This window comes from Narcine bancroftii, chromosome 3, assembly GCF_036971445.1.
Source record: "Narcine bancroftii isolate sNarBan1 chromosome 3, sNarBan1.hap1, whole genome shotgun sequence".
Taxonomy (NCBI): domain Eukaryota; kingdom Metazoa; phylum Chordata; class Chondrichthyes; order Torpediniformes; family Narcinidae; genus Narcine; species Narcine bancroftii.
The window spans coordinates 35,290,721-35,310,139 of record NC_091471.1 but is presented as its reverse complement, the minus strand read 5'-3'; the positions used below and the strand labels follow the sequence as shown (position 1 = coordinate 35,310,139).

The 19,419-nt window shown below is 40.3% G+C and overlaps 1 protein-coding gene across 1 annotated transcript in view; it reads left to right on the top strand.

The window, feature by feature from the left end:
• The window catches only part of pstpip2 (proline-serine-threonine phosphatase interacting protein 2), a 210,050-nt gene that overhangs the window by 137,035 nt on the left and 53,596 nt on the right, over positions 1-19,419 (top strand). Inside the window, exons 6-7 of the mRNA XM_069923777.1 lie at positions 16,333-16,395; positions 18,609-18,707. Coding sequence (XP_069779878.1) covers positions 16,333-16,395; positions 18,609-18,707 — 162 coding nt within the window. The remainder of the gene's footprint in view (positions 1-16,332; positions 16,396-18,608; positions 18,708-19,419) is intronic.

Here is a 19,419-nt window from a genome sequence, read left to right as displayed (position 1 = left end):
TCTGGTAACTCATACTGTTTAGTCACTTGTTGTAATACCTCCCCAAACACCGAAGATAAATCTTCATAAAAAGTTTTATAAAATTCGACCTAAAACCCATCATCGCCTGGTGACTTCCCATTTGGCATTTCCAACATAACCGCCTTAATCTCTCATTCTGTAAACGGAGCTTCCAGATCCATAACATCCTCCTCTTTTAATGCTGGTAACGTTAACTTAGATAAATAAGAATCAATAGAACCACTATCCTGTTTCCTCTCAGAAGTATATAATTTTTTATAAAATGAATAAAACTGGTCATTAATTTCCTGAGATTTATAGATAACTGTTGAATTCTTTTTTACAGCATTAATAATCCGTGAAACCTGTTCCTTCTTTAACTGCCATGCAAGTACCTTATGTGCCCTCTCACCCAACTCATAATAACTTAGATCGATTAATTAAACATTCAAATTGATAAGTCTGCAATGTATTATAACGCAATTTCAATTTAGTCAAAGGCACTTTTTATCTTCTATCACTTCCTTCTGAAATTCCTTCTCCAATTCATCAATTTGCTTTTCTAATTCAAAGCTTTCTGCAATATACTGCTTCTTAACTTTAGTGGTATAACTAATAATCTGTCCCCTTAAATAAGCTTTTAATGCATCCCATAACACAAAATGACTTTTTACTGAATTAATATTTTCAGGCAAAAAAAGTAATCTGTTCTTTAACAAAAATAACGAACTCTGGTTTTTTTCAATAACATTGTGTTAAATCTCCATCTATAAGATGATTGTACCACCTCTGAATTTACATAAGAAAAAAAAATAAAGAATGATCTGATATAACCCCGCTTTTATATTCTGCCTGTAATACCCTTCCTTGTAAATGTGCTGATACTAAAAAAAATCTATTCAAGAAAATGAATCATGTCGAGACGAATAAAAAGAAAAATCCTTCTCTGTAGGATTAACCCTTCTCCAAATATCCACCAAATTTAAATCCTTCAAGGCCCCAATTTGTATTGCCATCTTTGATTTCTTTATAATTTTTGGGGATCTATCCAACAAAGGATCCAAGACACCATTAAAATCTCCCCAACTAAAATATTCATTATCTTGATTTAATAACAAAAAAGCATCCGAAATAAAACACTCATCGTCCACGTTAGGTGCATAAACATTAAGCAAAGTCCAAGATTCAGTAAAAATTTTACAATTCACCTTTAAGACCCTTCCAGCATTCCCTTCCATAGTTTGCAACTCAAAAGACAAATTCTTATGAATTAAAATTGCTACAGCCCTTGCCTTAGAATTAAATGAAGAAAAAAACACATGTCCAACCCAATCTCTCTTCAATTTCAAATGTTCTTTTTCAGTCAAATGTGTTTCTTGTAAAAAGGCAATATCAGTTTTCATTTTCTTGATATAAGCCAAAACTCGCTTTCACTTAATCAGATTATTTAACCCCTGAACATTAAAAGTTGCAAATTTCAGATTAGACATCCTTACAAACTAACAATATAATCACTTACTACAAAATATCGCTCCCCTTCTAGTAAATTAAAACCATCTTTCTTTTTTAAAAAAATAATTTTTTTTTAAAAGAAAGTATATATAGAAAAAAATTTAATTATTCCCCCCCCCCAAAAACACTACCCAAAGGTAGTAATGCCCTAAAAATCTGGGTGTGGTAAACCCCACTAGTGGTGGATGACTATCAAAGATTTCAGTGCTCTCCACCCCCCCCCCAGCAGAAATACATCATTCATATTAATACAATTCAATACTGTAAATATATTCAACCCAATGACTCCATTCCCAATGATTGTTCCGGATCTTCAATGTCAATAATACTTTGTGTAAAAACTTCTTTCTTTTCATTTTTCCCATTCTTTCCATTCTGCCCATTTCCATTTCCATTTGCCCTCTTTTTAGGCGACGGTGGTGAAACTCTTCCATGTCCTCGTAAATCCGGTAATGAATTAGCAAAAATTAATGCATCCTGATCATTCTCAAAAAATTGAGATTGAAAGTTACCATAAAAGACTTTTAACACAGCAGGATATCGAAAATAAAATTTATAACCCTTCTGCCACAGTACTTCTTTAGCCGAATTAAATTCCTGTCGTCGCCTAATAATTTTTTGACTCAAATCTACATAAAAAAATACTCTCTTATTTTGAATTATCATTGGAGATTGACTTTGTCTTACCTTCTGTACCGGCAACCGTCATATCATTTCTCTGTCTTGATGGTTTAGACACCAAACTAAGACCGCTCGTGGTGGTTGTCCCGGTAACAGTTTCTTTTGTAACGCTCTATGTGCCCTCTCCAATACTAAACGTTCTGAAAAAAACTCTTTGCCCAACACCTTGGGAACCCAACTCTTGAAAAATTTTATTGTATCAGGCCTTTCAATGTCTTCTGGGAGACCCACAATTTTCACATTGTTTCTCCGACTTTGATTTTCCAATGAATCAATTTTTTTCAGTAAGTCTTTCTTCTGGATTCCCCAAACCACAAATGAATCTTCCACTTTCTCTATTTTTTCCTTATTACTTGAATTTTACATTCAGAAAAAGCTGTTTCAATTTTTAAAAAATTTTCTTGCACTGTATCCACTAATTTAATACATTTACTGACATCCCTCTTAACTGTAGATATATCTTCAGACATATTAGATATTTTAGTTGTCACATCCAAAAATCCTTGAGTTGGATTTGGTTAGACATATTATCCATATGATAGGCAATCCCTTCCAAAACTGTAACAACAGACTCCATTCCAGGTTCCAGTTCCACATCTTGACGCCTACCTTCTCTAGACTCAACCTCCAATTGTTCCTGTGAATTGCTCGTTTTCCATTATATCCATCTTCTGAGCTAACAACTCCTGTGTTTCTTTTTTGTCACTTCCAATTTTCTTCTTAAGTAATTCATTTCCATTTCTACCACCATTACACGTTCTTCCACATTTTCTACTCACTTTTTCTTCTGTACTTTTCATTTTTCTATTCATTTCACTAAATTCTAGTGTCAGCCATTCTTTTCATGCTTTCATTTGTTCTTGAAAATTTTTTTTATCTATGTACTCTCCATTCATTTTACCTCCTATTCTTCTGTACAGAGCTTGGTCTTCTTCTTCTGTGTCTGCTCTTGGGTTTCTCTTCCTTGTATCTGTGTCTCTTCTGACTTTCTTGTTGAGCTGCTTGTCTCAGTTTGTTGAGTTTTTTTTTTCCATGGTGTCTTGATGTTGGTCCTCTTCTGGTCTGGCTATCTGTTGTGTCTCTAGTTTCCTTTTTTCTTTCTCCTCCCTCCCGTTTCCCATTGCTTTCTTTATCTTCCAGCTGGGAGCAAGTAAAAGGAAGAAAGTGTCTTTGTCCCAAACATTATGGAGGGCCCTGTATTAATATTTTATATCATATTAACTCATAATTTTCTGTTTTCTTATGATAAGAAAGTTCCTTTTTTTCAAATCCCTATTCAAGTTTATTTCCCTTCATAGGTAGTTGGTCAGAATGAATCTGAATTACATCCAAGGATCCAATTTATATCCTATATAGTGTGGACCTCAGTTTATAGGACTAAACTTGTTCTTCTAATGTAATGAAGTCATAATTATGCTTTACAAAAGACTCATAATTGCCTCGAGACTTGTTTTCTAAACCTTGGGATTCTTGCAGCTTTCTTTGATCACCTTTCCAAATCCTGTATCTGAGCTAAACCATCCCCAAATATTTGTATTTTTTTTCCCAAATTATATCTTTATGTACATCTGTGATTATTATGTACTGTCTATAGCGCATGGGTGTGCTCCCTGGTCTAGAGAAACGGGTTGTTTATGTCCAGTCAGGTAATGAACTTAATTATGGGCAGTACAGACATGGTGGACCAGAGCTGCTGTATTCTTTAAATTCTAAATCCAAAAACTGCTTTTTTTTTTTTATTTTTTAAATTTTTTATTTTTCACACCATAAATCACAATTGCCATGATATACACTTTTTCTTTTCCACACATTTACAGTGACTTTTTCTCCCTCCCCCCTCCCTCCTCCCAAGCCACCCCCCCATCCCTCCCCCCTCTCATCCATTTTAGTTATACAATCTAGGTTGCATTAATTCAGTTAGACAATGTTGTCATTCAACAAAAATACACCAGAAATTCTACTGAGTCCATTCTTTTCTTTTCTTCTCCTTCCATCAATTTAGGTAATGTTTGTTCCCGGTAGGTTTTCGCTATTGTATTTAATGTAAGGCTCCCATACTTGTTCGAATATTTCAATATTATTTCTTAAACTATATGTTATTTTTTCTAATGGAATACATTTATTCATTTCTATATACCATTGTTGTATTTTCAAATTATCTTCCAATTTCCAGGTTGACATAATACATTTTTTTGCTACGGCTAGGGCTATCTTGACAAATCTTTTTTGTGCATCTTCCAAGTCAATTCCAAATTCTTTATTTTTTATGTTACTTAGGAGAAAGATCTCTGGATTCTTTGGTATATTGTTTTCTGTTATTTTATTTAATATCTGATTGAGATCATCCCAAAATTTTTCTACTCTCTCACATGTCCAGATTGCATGAATTGTTGTTCCCCTTTCTTTTTTACATCGAAAACATCTATCAGATACTGTTGGGTCCCATTTATTTAACTTTTGCGGTGTAATGTATAGTCTGTGTAACCAATTATATTGTATCATACGCAGCCTCGTATTTATTGTATTTCTCATCGTTCCAGAGCATAACTTCTCCCATGTTTCCTTTTTTATCTTTATATTTAAATCTTGTTCCCATTTTTGTTTAGTTTTACCATTTGTTTCCTCATTTTCCTTTTCTTGCAGTTTAATATACATATTTTTTATAAATCTTTTGATTAACATTGTATCTGTAATCACATATTCAAGGTTACTTCCCTCTGGTAAACTCAAGTTGCTTCCTAATTTATCTTTCAAGTAGGATCTCAGTTGGTAATATGCCAGCGCTGTATCTCCCGTTATATTGTACTTATCTCTCATTTGTTCAAAGGATAAGAATCTACTTCCTGAAAAACAATTTTCTATTCTTTTAATCCCTTTTTTTTCCCATTTTCTAAAGGCAAGGTTGTCTATTGTAAAAGGGAGTAGCTTATTTTGCGTCAATATTAGTTTTGGTATTTGGTAATTTATTTTATTTCTTTCTACATGAATCTTCTTCCATATATTGAGGAGATGGTGCAATACTGGAGAAGTTCTATGTTGTACCAATTTTTCGTCCCATTTATATAATATGTGTTCAGGTATCTTTTCCCCTATTTTATCTAATTCTAGTCTCGTCCAGTCTGGTTTTTCCCTTGTTTGATAAAAATCTGATAGGTACCTTAATTGTGCGGCTCTATAATAATTTTTGAAGTTTGGCAATTGTAAGCCTCCTTGTTTATACCATTCTGTTAATTTGTCTAGTGCTATCCTCGGTTTCCCCCCCTCCATAAAAATCTCCTTATTATTTTCTTTAACTCTTTGAAGAATTTTTCTGTCAGTTGTATTGGCAATGCCTGAAATAAGTATAGTATCCTTGGAAAAATGTTCATTTTAATACAGTTTATCCTTCCTATCAGTGTTAGTGGTAGCTCTTTCCAATGCTCTAAATCGTCCTGTAATTTTTTCATTAGTGGATTGTAATTGAGTTTATATAATTGGCCTAGATTTTTGTTTATTTGCACACCTAGGTATCTTATTGCCTGCGTTTGCCATCTGAATGGGGATTCCTCCTTAAATTTTGAGAAATCCGCGTTATTCATAGGCATTGCTTCACTTTTATTTACGTTTATCTTGTATCCCGACACTTCTCCATATTCCTTCAATTTCTTATATAGTTCTTTTATTGATAGTTCTGGTTCTGTTAAGTACACTATCACATCATCCGCAAACAGACTGATTTTATATTCCCTGTCTTTTATTTTTATTCCTTTTATATTATTATCTCTTCTTATCGATTCTGCTAGTGGTTCTATAGCTAGCGCAAACAATAATGGTGATAGTGGGCATCCCTGCCGCGTTGACCTGCTTAAGTTAAATTGCTTTGATACATGTCCATTTACTGTCACTTTCGCTAACGGTCCCTTATATAATGCTTTAATCCAATTAATATACTTCTCCGGTAAACTGAATTTTTGCAATACTTTGAACAAGTAATTCCATTCTACTCTGTCGAAGGCCTTCTCTGCGTCTAAAGCAACTGCTACTGCCGGTGCTTTATTTCCTTCTACTGCATGAATTAAGTTAATAAATTTACAAATATTGTCTGTTGTGCGTCTTTTTTTGATAAATCCAGTTTGGTCTAAATTTACCATTTTCGGTACCTGTTCTGCTAATCTGTTCGCTAATAGTTTAGCTATTATCTTATAATCTGTGTTTAGCAAAGATATTGGTCTATATGACGCTGGTGAGAGTGGATCTTTCCCTTGTTTTAGTATCACTGTAATTATTGCTGTTTTACATGAATCTGGTAAGTTTTGTGTCTCATCAATCTGGTTGATTACATCCAGGAGGGGCGGTATTATTAGGTCTTTAAATGTTTTGTAGAATTCTATTGGGAGTCCATCCTCTCCTGGTGTCTTATTATTTGGTAAATTTTTTATTATCTCTTGTATTTCTACTGTTCCAAATGGTTCTGTTAATTTATTTTGTTCCTCTATTTGTAGTTTTGGTAGTTCAATTTTAGTCAAAAATTCATCTATTTTCCCTTCTTTCCCTTCGTTTTCGGTTCGGTATAATTGTTCATAGAATTCTCTGAAGTTTTCCTTAATTTCTTTTGGATTATATGTAATTTGTTTGTCTTTTTTCCTTGTTGCCAATACCATTTTCTTAGTTTGCTCTGTCTTAAGCTGCCATGCTAGGATTTTGTGTGTTTTTTCCCCTAGTTCATAATATTTCTGTTTTGTCTTCATTATATTCTTCTCCACCTTATATGTTTGTAATGTTTCATATTTTATTTTTTTATCCGCCAATTCTCTTCTTTTGGTTGTATCTTCCTTTATTGCTAATTTTTTTTCTATGTTTATTATTTCCCTTTCCAACTGCTCTGTTTCCTGATTATAGTCCTTCTTCATCTTGGTTGCATAACTTATTATTTGCCCTCTAATGAATGCTTTCATTGCGTCCCATAGTATAAACTTATCTTCCACTGATTCCGTATTTACTTCAAAGTACATTTTTAATTGTTTTTCAATAAATTCTCTAAAATCCTGTCTTTTAAGTAGCATGGGGTTTAATCTCCATCTATACATTCTTGGAGGGATGTCTTCTAGCTCTATTGCCAATAACAGGGGTGAGTGGTCCGATAATAGTCTAGCTTTATATTCCGTTTTCCTAACTCTCCCTTGTATGTGGGCTGATAACAGGAATAGGTCTATCCTTGAGTATGTTTTATGTCTAGTCGAGTAGTATGAGTATTCCTTTTCTTTTGGGTTTTGTTTCCTCCATATGTCCACAAGTTTCATTTCTTGCATTGATTTAATTATAAATTTGGTTACTTTGTTCTTCCTGTTAATTTTTTTCCCCGTTTTATCCATATTTGGATCCAAATTCAGATTGAAATCCCCTCCTATTAGTATGTTCCCTTGCGTATTAGCTACCTTCAAAAAGATATCTTGCATAAACTTTTGATCTTCTTCGTTAGGTGAATATATATTAAGTAGATTCCAAAGCTCTGAATATATCTGACATTTTATCATAACATATCTCCCTGCTGGATCTATTATTTCCTCTTCTATTTTAAATGGCACATTTTTGCTAATTAATATAGCCACTCCTCTTGCTTTTGAATTATACGATGCTGCTGTTACATGTCCTACCCAATCTCTCTTTAATTTCTTGTGCTCCAATTCAGTTAAATGTGTTTCTTGGACAAATGCTATATCTATTTTTTCCTTTTTCAGTAAATTTAGTAGTTTCTTCCTTTTAATTTGGTTATGTATTCCATTAATATTTAGAGTCATATAGTTCAGCGTAGCCATTTTATATTTTGTTTATCTTCTCTTTCCGTTTTTCCATCATTACCTTTCCTCCTTTTCCATTTCTGTTTTCTTATTTTCAACTCTTTACCAGACAACATTCCTACAACATCCAACATTTTCCTTATTCTCCTATTTCTCTCTTCTTTATCCCCAATCTCCCCTTCCCCTCCTGAGTTGCCCTTTATCCCTTGTCGGACAACCACATCTCCCCTCTCCATTTGGATTTGCGAATCCACTCGCAAGCGTCAACTGATTTTGCAGTGACCGCTCTTTTCCCCCCACCCAGCCCCCCCCAGAAAAGATTTCGTTTTTTATATGTCACAAAGGTCACTCTTTTAGTTCCCTCCTTATTCTCTCTATTCCATTACCTTCCCTTATTAATTCTTGTCTATACTTTCTATGTTTTCCTCTAATTACAGATACTTTCACATATGCCCGTTGTCTCTATTCACTCTTATACCTCTTTACCCGCATACATATCAATCGTGGTCATTTTTACCCTCCTTACCCGTCTTCATCCCTCAGTCTATTTTTGTCTTTACCCACATACATATCAATCGTGATAATTTTTGCTCTCATTACCCGTCTTCATCCCTCAGTCTATTTTTGTAATTGTTCTGCAAATTTTCGTGCTTCTTCTGGATCCGAGAATAGTCTGTTTTGTTGTCCTGGAATAAATATTTTCAATACCGCAGGATGCTTCAGTGTAAATTTATATCCTTTCTTCCATAAAATCGCTTTTGCTGCATTGAACTCTTTTCTCTTCTTTAGGAGTTCAAAGCTTATATCTGGATAAATGAAGATTTTTTGCCCTTTATACTCCAGTGGTTTGTTGCCCTCTCTTACTTTTTCCATTGTCTTCTCCAGCACCTTTTCTCTTGTAGTATATCTTAGGAATTTTACTACAATAGATCTTGGTTTTTGTTGTGGTTGTGGTTTAGGGGCCAATGCTCTATGTGCTCTTTCTATTTCCATTTCTTGCTGTAGTTCTGGACATCCTAGGGCCTTAGGGATCCATTCTTTTATAAACTCCCTCATATTCTTGCCTTCTACATCTTCCTTAAGGCCCACTATCTTTATGTTATTTCTTCTGTTATAATTTTCCATTATATCTATTTTTTGGGCTAGTAATTCTTGTGTCTCTTTAGTTTTTTTATTAGATTCCTCCAATTTCTTTTTTAAGTCTTCTACCTCCATTTCTGCTGCTATTGCCCGTTCTTCCATCTTGTCCATTTTTTTCCCCATTTCTGTTAAGGTCATATCCATTTTATTTATTTTCTTTTCTGTGTTGTTTATTCTTCTTCTTAAATCATTGAATTCCTGTGTTTGCCATTCTTTAAATGACTCCATGTATCCTCTAACAAGAGCAAGTACCTCCTTTACCTTGCCTATCTTTTCTTCTTCTATTTCCCTGTACTCTTCCTCTTCCTCTTCTTCTTCCTCTAGGTTGACCATCTGTTGTTTCTTTGCTGCCCTTTCCTCCTCTTCTTTCTTGTTTCTATTGTCTTCTGTGGTCTCTTCTTGCTGCAGGTGTTCTGCAGCTGTCGTTGCCGGCTGTGGAGATCGACTCCCCAGCTGGTCCCCCCTCCCGTCGGTGTGTTTTTCTGTATGCGCATCGCGCATGCGCGACTCCTCGCGCATGCGCGGTTGCGCACTTTTACTCGGCTCTGTGAGCCATTGTTGTAGTTCTCTTTCTACCGACCTGAGGTAGTGGGGTCTTCTCTCCGCAGCGGGCCTCTTCGGACAGGTAAGGCCTTCACCTTTTTCCTCCGTTGTCTTCTCTTCCTCTCTTCTTTCCGTTGATTTTGATTTTTCTCCTTTTGTCTCCATCTTCTTTCCACCTTTATATTCACTTTTCTTTAACTTGTATTTCTGTGCCTTTGTATTTTCTCTTGTTTTTCCCGACTTTTCTGGAGAGGGCTGGAGTTCACCGTCCGGCCACTACTCCATCACGTGACTCCTCAATCCAAAAACTGCTTGATGGAATTGGGTTAGGTATTAGCTATAATCCAATTGAATGGCAGAAGAGGCTCAAAGGCTGAATGGTTGTCTGCCGTTACTATTGTTTACCATGTTAAAGATTTTGGATCGTTATCGGTGCTCCAAGTGATACCAGTGGGTTTATTTGGATCACCAGCACTTTGAGCAGCTCTAAATTAACAAAACAGAAACTTTGTAGGTTAAGTGACTGATTCAGATTCCATGGCAAAAAAAGGAAGCTGAAAAATGTTGCACATTTATGACAGCAAAGAGGAAGCATAAACTTCTCACATGATGTGGCATATGGTTACTCAATTAATTCCTTTCTTCTCTCTGTGTGTATTTAAAATTGTGTGGCACTAATGAAGAGCATCGCTCAACATTTCACTATGTTGATTGTTGAATGTCAACATGAACTGCTACTTTGCTTTAGTACTCGAGGCATTCTGAGTAAAACGAGCATCCGTGAAACCCATGCTAAAAGGGGTCATTGCAACACCGTGAATGGAGAAATCCATGACTGGCAGCACTGCAGTGTTGGAATCCTGTTCCAAACTCCTGGCCTCTGTGCTGCTGTGAACTTCCCTGCTGGAAACCTGGCACAAGCCATTATTCCTCTGCAATGGAGCAGTTCAGTCTGGAATGAACCACTGAGGGGCTGCCGATGAAGAATTCGGACAAGTGCCATTTCCCTCTGCAATGGAGCAGTTCAGTCTGGAATGAACCACTGAGGGGCTGTCGATGAAAAATTCAGACAAGTGTGAGGGGTTGCAGTTGGGGGGGCCAAAAGTAAGGGAAATGAATACAGTAAATGGTAGGTCTTGTAAAGACACGAACGTGCAGAGGGATCTGGGTTTTCAGATCCTAACCTCCTTCAAAGTGGTCATGCAAATAGGGGTAAAGAAGGTGTATGGAATGCTTGCCTTCACTGAGTAAGGAAATCATGTTTCAGCAAAGTAAAACTTGTTAGACTGCATTAGGAGTTTTGTGTCCAATTCTGGTCACCCCATTAAAGAAAAGATGTGGTTGGTTTCTTTGATACATAGGAGACCTTATAGAAATGTAAAAATCATGAATATTTTCCCCTAGGAAACACAGGAGGACATGTGTTTCAGGGGAGAGGGAGAAAGTTGAATGGAGAAGTGCATGGCAAATATTTGACAAGGAAAGTGGTAGTTGCCTGGAACAGGCCACCAGAAGCAGATCCAATAATTGTGTTTAAGAGGTTGCTTGATAGAATGGGATGGAGGGGTGTATCACAGGAGCAAGCAGCAAGCAGCAGATTTTTATTTTAATTTGGATATTATGTTCAGCACTGACATGTGGGCTGAAAGGCCTGTACCTGCTGTACTCTTCCATGTTTTAAGGTTTGCGACTCTTCCACAATTCAAATAAAAGTTCCTGGACATGTAACGTTAACTGTTCCTCTTTCCACAGATGCTGCCTGACTGGCTGAGTGCTTCCAGCACTTTTGTTTTTATTTCAGATTTTCAGCATCTGCATTTGCAATTATTGTTTTCAGAACTGACAAACTGAGGACATTTACAGATTTCAGGTGCCTAGCCTTCTATAGCAACTAAAATATTGAATGAGGTGGTTTGAAGCCCAGTGTTAGGATGGTGGTGTGTTGTTCAAGGTGATATGTACTGTTCAAAGTGGTGAGATTGGTGGTGGTGGGGTGTACTTGAACTACTGTAATTGTTGCCTATATGTTTAATTTGGCATTGGACATAGAAATTTAAAGATAGGTGCTTATATTTATAAGGAAGAATTTATTTTCTGACATAAAAAATCAGATGCTGGAAATCCCAGAGATTTGACTATGGTGTGTATTGCAACAGATTTCAGGAGGGAAAAAATGTGATAGCCCCACTAACTGATTTGACAGTCAGGGGATGGGTTTCCCAGGAGATGGCAAGGACATTCCCACATGTTTGGTGAGGATGGGACACGAGGTGATGGGACCTAGGTTGATTCCAGTTGTATTTGATGCACCATCAATCACTCAGGAAACTATTGTGGAGAAACCAATAGCTTTAATTCACTTGAGGACATAGCATATCCTTACTGTTCGGTTGTCCTGCACTGAGTTACAGGGGGCTGTGGACAGCCTCCTTTATACAGGACCCTGTGAGGAGTGGCCACAGGTACATATGTTCAACCAGATGATTATACATCACAGTGGTTTACCACATTCACCCCTTATTTTTAAAGAATCCTGCGGTAGAACTTGCAAAGTTACAAGTTCAGATTATCAGGTGGTCTGGTCGTTCACTGGGACCGTTGTGGCTGCGGTGCAGCAGTGGAGTCCTGGACGGTCTCGGGCACCTGTTCATATCCATCAGGATGGGTGGGTGCTGTGCCTGGTGTATCCTCCCTTGGGTTGGAGGCAAGATACCAGAGGTCAGGTGTATTATATGTGTTCAATGGTGAGGAGGGTGTAGGGTGATTAGCAACGGTCTCCAGGACCCTGAGAGAGCCATGTTCCTGATGGAAACGGTCCTCATGCCACATAGGCATATTGGGGGCTGGCATGGAAGAGGTGAACCCTTTCAATCAATGGGTCAGACTTAAGGTTCCTCACATGCCTCCAGAGCAGGATTTCAGCCATACAGGTAGTGTAGTCCCTGTCACAGGTTTCCTGGGGAAGGAAAACATACGTTCATGTGCTGTAGCATTAGTGACAGTGCACAGCAGGCACCTAATAGAGTGGAGGGCCTCCAGGAGAAGCTCCTGCCATCAGGAAACTGGGAAGCCCTTTGATCGCAGGCCAGGAGGGCAGTCTTCCAGACCATAGTGTTCTCCCACTCCACTTGCCTGTTACCTCGGGGGTTGTAACCAGTGGTCCTGCTCGTGGCAATTCCTCCGGCCAACAGGTACTGGCGCAGCTCGTCACTTATAAATGAAGACCCTCGGGCACAGTGGATGCAACTGGGGAAGCCAAATAGAGTGAAGCGCTGCGCAGGGCCTTGGTGACTGTGATGGCGGTCATGTCCTAGCAGGGGATAGCAAATGAAAAGCGGGAGTATTCATCGATGATGTTAGGGAAGAATATATTATGGTTGGTGGAGGGCAGGGATCCTTTAAAGTCGACACAGAGTCACTTGAAGGAGCGAGTGGCTTTAATAAGTTGTCCCGGTCTGGCAGGTAGAAGTGCGACTTGCACAGAACTGGCAGTTCTGTGTCATGGTTCTGATCTCGTCAATGGAGTATGGCAGGTTGCATGCTTTGACAAAGTGAAAGAATCTGGTGACACCAGGGTGACAGAGATCATTATGGAGATTTAACCGTTGGTTGATCTGGGCACTGGCACAAGTCCCATGGGACAGGGCATCTGATGGCTCATTATCCACCTAAGTTATAGGTGGATAATTCCATTCTCCATTGCAGTGTTTTATTGTTTTTGATTTTGCCGCAGTGTTGATTGTTGAACATTGATCAGTCAGCAAAGTGAATCTCTTACCGGCCAGGTAATGGTACCAGTGTAGCATTGCCTTGACAATGGTTTGGGCTTCTTTTTCTACCAAGGAGTGTCAAATCTCAGGGGCCCTGCAGGGTGCGTGAAAAAAATGCGACGGGCCTGCCAGCCTGATAAAGGGTGGCTGCCAGGGTGGTCTGTCGCGTCGCTTTGCACCTGAAAAGGGGTGGATTCGTCCACAGCATGCATCGTGGCCGTGGTGATGACGGACTTGATGCGATCAAAGGCTGCACGAGCCTCCTCTGCCGGGGGAAGGATGTAGATTTGATAAGGGGGTGGGCCTTGTCCTCATAATTGGGGACCCACTGAGCAAAATAGGAAAAAAATGCAAGGCACCTGTTCAGGGCCTTGAGGCTGTGTGGGAGGGGAAGCTCCAGGAGTGGTCTCATGCGGTCTGGATCTGGACCAATGACGCTATTCTCCACAACGCAGTCAAGGATGGGCAAGTGAGTTGTGTGGAACACACTTGGCCTTGTTGAATTCAGATTAAGGAGCTTGTCTGACTCAAGAAATCTCTGGAAATTGGCATCGTAGCCGCAGATGATGACATTGTTGAGATTTGAGAAATTGACCTGGAACTCGTACTGATCCAGCATACCATCCATCTCCTGCTGGAAGACTGAGATGCCGTTCATGAAGCCAAATGGGACCCTCAGGAAGTGGTAGAGGCAGCCATCCGCCTTGAATGCCGTATACTGTTGGTCCTCTGGGCGGATAGGCAACTGATGTTATGCCGATTTTATGTCAATGGTCGAGAAGACCTAATACTGGGCAATTTGTTTGACCATGTCGGCAATTCGTGGAAGGAGTATGCATCCAATTGAGTGTATTGATGGTCTGACTGTAATCGATGGCCATGCTATTCTTTTCCCCGTTCCACACAACCACTAACCTATGCTCTCCAAGGGCTATTGCTGGCTTCAATAACCCCTGCACTGTACCTCCACCCGGATGAAGGCTCTGTCGCCAGTGCTGTACTGTCTGCTTTTAGTGGTGATGGGTTTGCAGTCAGTGGTGAGGTTGGTGAATAGCGATGGAGGGGGACTTTAAGTGTAGAGAGCCAGCAAGTCATGCATGGAGAGTGGTTAGGTTGGTGGATGTGTATGGCGGGGTGTTTGGCTATTGAATTTCTGATTACAAATGGTGAGGGGTGGATGGGGCCCATCAAACGCCATCATCACGTTTTTAAGGTGATATGGAAAATCAAACCCCAACCGAACAGAAGTGCAGAGCTGTGATGTTACCATCAGTCTAAAGTTGTCGTATGCAGAACCCTTCACCATTAAAGTCACAATACAGAAACCCCGAACGTCTGCTGTAAACAACTTGGATGCCAGGGAGACCTTCAGGTTCACCGGTAGTACTGTGAGGAAGAGGCCACACTGTGTCCGGATGTATAAAGCTCTCCATGCTTCCCCTATCGGACAAGCAACTTGTCACATGGCCGTTTACCTTGATGTCCATCATTGACCTGGGGAGTTGGTGTGGACTGTCTGGTTGAGCATGCTGGAGGCTAACGTCAGGTCACTGCAGTAGAAGGTGGTGGCGTCCAAGATGGTGGGTCCCAGGGCCCGCACGTGGTGTTGCTGGATCCAAAGATGGAGGGCACCATGGCCTGCATGTGGCACAGCTGGGTCCTGAAGGTGGCATTTAAGATGGCAGCCCCCATGGATCGCACATGGCGTTGCTGGCCCCAGGTGATGGCCCCCCCCATGATCCGCACACAGCACTGTGAGGAATGGGTTTGGACTTGCACACTTTGGTGTAGTGGCCTTTCTTCCCGCAGCTGGAGCAAATTGAATCCTTCGCAGAGCAGCGTTTCTTCTGATGCTTGCCCCGTCCTCAAAAATAGAACTTTAGGGTTCCCAGAACACTGCAGCTGTGGTCGGGTCGTTACCAGAGCCAGTCAAGAGCATTGGGAAGGTTTCGCAGAACACTGTTGCTGAAGTCTGGTCGTTAGTGGAGCGGAGGGGTGGTAGAGCATCCTTGGATGGCTGCAACCGGGGTAACCACGAGGAGGTCATGTTGTCGGTCAAGTAGGCCTCCACGTTCTGGAGAGTCACCTCCAGCATACCTGCCAGCTTGACTGCTCTCCGCAGGCTGAGCTCCTCTTGCTCTAAAAGTCTGTATGTAATTCAACCTGATCCCCGTGACGTAGGCATCCAGGATCAGGTCCTCTATACTCTGCAGCAGACACAGCTTTGCATTCACGGGCCATGGTGAGTGCTCAAAGGGCCTGGAGTTATTTGCCGTTAGACTCACCGGGTTGTTGCTTTCTGGTCACTAGAAGGTGTCTAGCATAGACAATGTTGATCTTACACAGGTATTGCCCTTTGAGGGTGTCCATGGCCTCCTGGTACATTGTGGTATCCCTGATCATGGAGGGCATCAGGGTGCCGACCCAGGAGTGCAGTACTTGCAGTTTGTCAGTCTCTCGTAGCAAAATGTTAGAGGAGGCCTGCAGGAATTCCTCAAAACAGCACAGAGTTGTTGAACAAAGCTGGTAGATGCTCCAGGCGACTAGGGTCATTCCAGTTTTTGTGGTTTGAAGATCTGCTCCATTGTAGAAACTCCAAATGAATTAAATTGATGCACCATCAATCACTCAGGAGTCTATTGTGGAGGAACCAATAAACTTTAATTCATTTAGGAACATAGCCTATCCCTACTGCTCGGTTGTCCTGCACTGAGTTGCAGGGACCTTTATACAGGAGCCTGTGGGGAGGGGCCACAAGTACAACTGGCCAATAGGCCTGCTCGACCAGATAATTATACATTACAGAGGTTTATGACAGTACTGGTCTAGAAGACGTTGCTTGAAGGTACAGAATACAACGAGAAGACCTGTTTTCTTCCAATCATGCTGGTTTTTTGTTTATTTTTCAGATTGAACATTGCATAGAAAATCTGCACAAACAGAAGACAATGATGTACAAAAAAACCATGGAAGTAGGAGCATTTTTTTGGTTATTAATGGATTTACCTGAAAGAAATTGAACTAATCTGTAGTTTGCCCTTGTTGGAAAGTTTTTATACCCACGATTATTCACATCTAGAATGATAGAACGCTGGGACATTGAGCTGCCAGTCCTGTCCCTCCTATAACCAAGTCTCACTTAATGATGATGATGTCACAATTCCAGGTGCAGATCCACGCTCTAAGCTCATCTGCTTTTCCTACAATACTCCTTACATTGAAATAGCTGCAGCTCAGAACTTGACTCCCACTGTGCTCAACCTTTCTATTTCAGTCTTTGTCCGTAGGCTTAACAACATCGCAAGCTCTCCACCATTCACTCTGGCACAGAGGGTAGGGGAGTCTAGTTTTAGATTCCCCCCACCCCAACCCTGTGAAGAAGACTGTGACCTTTCTCCTTAATGATGCCTCTTTATGATTTAAGTACTTCTATATAGTTTCCTGCAGAAACCCCCCATCTTATCGGACTCTCCTTTTATAAGCCTGCCAGTCCTGGTAACGTTCTTGTAAATCTTTTCTGCTCCTCTTCACGCTTTATGACATCTTTCTTCTTGGTCTCGATTTTTTTTTGATGTGGACAAAGCACGGTGACAAGGCCTTCCGGCCCATGAGCCCATGCCACCCAAATACACCAATTAATCTACGACCCCTGAACATATTTGGAGGGTGGGAGGAAATCACGAGAATGAGAGTAAACCCATGCCTGCACTGGAAAAATGTACAGACAGTGCCAGATATAAACCCAGAACGCTGGCACTGTAATTTGGGTTGTTCGGTTGATACCAGTGGTTCTCAATCCTTTTCTTTCCACTTTAAGTATTCCCTAGGCCATCGGTGCTCTGTGATTAGTAAGGGATTGCTTAAGGTGGTGTGTGGGTGGAAAGAAAAGGTTTGAATGCCACTGTTTTATTTGTACTTCATTGACTCGTTATGTGCACGGTTTCCTAACTCCAAAGGAAATGGGCCAATGACAATTTTTCTCAAACAAAATATTTCAATAACAGTTGGGTCTAAAGCAGTGATTCTCAACCTTCCCACCCACATTCCACCTTAAGCAATCCCTCATTAATCACAGAGCACCGATGGTATAGGGATCACTTAAAGTGGAAAGAAAAAGGTTGAGAATCACTGGTTTATACATAGAATGTAGAACAGTAGAGCTTAGGAACAGGCCCCTCACATCACGTGTCTGTGCTGAACATGATGTCTGGAGCAAACTAAAACTCTGCTGCTTGGACCAGAGAGATGTCCCTCTTTCCCCTTCACATTTCACGTGTCTATCTAGAAGCCTACTAAACACTACCATTTTATCTGCTTCCACCTCAACTTCTGGCAGCTTCTTCCAGGCACCCACCACTGTCTGTGTAAAATATTTTCCCCACACCTTTCCCTCACCTTAAACGCAATCCCTTGTTTGTGATGCATTTATCCTTGGGATAAGATGTTGATGGTCCACCCTATCAATGCCTCTCATAATGATATACACCTCTTTCAGGTATTATACCTAAATTGTCTCTCCCCACACCCTGCTCTGGACTGCCATGGCATTCCATTATCACCAAACAGATGCTCACTGACTGCCTTTCCATCCCACAGAGCTTGGAATGATCTCTGGCTAACTGACGTGTCACCAAATCAGGACTCTCTCTCTCTCTCTCTCTCTCTCTCTCTGCTGAGGCTTAAGGCTCAACATAATGGCTTAGATTTTCACACCTGACATTTAAAGTCATAATTACAGGGGATTGTCCTGCAATAACGTGACAATAAATCATCCGCATTGATAATATTTATACTCATGCAGCCTCTCAGCCCATCAAGTCCTAACTGACTTTTAAACACCCATTTACGCCAATCCCATTTTTATTCTTCCCACATGCGCACCAACCCCCGACAGATTCTGCCAATCGCCTGCACCCTGGGAGCAATTCCCAGCAGCCATTTATCCTACCAACCCACGCGTGTGTCTTTGGGATGTGGAAAGAAACTCAGACTCCCAGTGGAGATGTGCATGGTTGTAGATGGAATATGCACCAGCCCCAAAGCTCAAGATTATACCCAGGTCACTGGAGCTGTGGGGCTTTGTGCTCTATTGCTGGGTAAAAGTCAGGAGTGAAAGATGGGCAGAATGCTCTTTTATAACCGGTTTTGCTTCATTAGTTTTCATTATGATTTTTATTCACTGCAGTCTAAGAAAACCTATGAGCAAAAATGTAAAGAAAAGGATGAGGCTGAACAGACGTTAAATCGAAGCGTTGGTGTCAGCAACTCCAAGCAGCAGGAGAAAGTAAGAATCATTCTCGATAGCTTCTGAGTCATTGGTTTCACAACATTTCAATGGAAATGGTTTCTTACTGAGCTTGTGCTATACACAACAGTGCTAGAGGAACTCAACCATCATTCGTAGGAAGACAAATGTTTTGAGAATGTCCCATGCTGAGTTTCTCCAGCACTTCTGTACATCGCTCTGAACCCCAGCGTTGGCGTTTAACTCCATTTCACTTAGGTTAGGGAGCAGCTTGAAGCTTAACGTGATATTCGGGCCTCGTGACAAATTTTGTGTTTAGTTCACAAAACCAAAGGAAAAGAGGTTTTGGTGGTGAAGAACTACACAATCTCCTGCTGCTGCAATCAAGCGTTTGTGCTGCAGCAGACATTAATAGAGGCTATGCATACTGGCAGACTGGGTTTAAGAAAGTGGTGATGAACTATGTACACATACTGAGCTTGTGGAAATATTGTTAGAGATTTGTTATATTGTGACTTGTTAAATAAAATAAATTTTAAAAATAACAAAAAGGGAAGTGGTGCTGACTGCCCTGCCAGGATGAGTGTGTGTGTGGAGGAGTGCCAGAGTTGCATTGGCTGCAGGAGGTGTGAGTGTGTTGAGAAAATGAACTGGATGTCATTATTGTGGTGAGGACGTGTAGGGAAGTGGGAAATGTCCCATTGAGGGAGAGCAATGGGTTGGTGATGCCCTGGTGAAGGTGGGTGCCCCA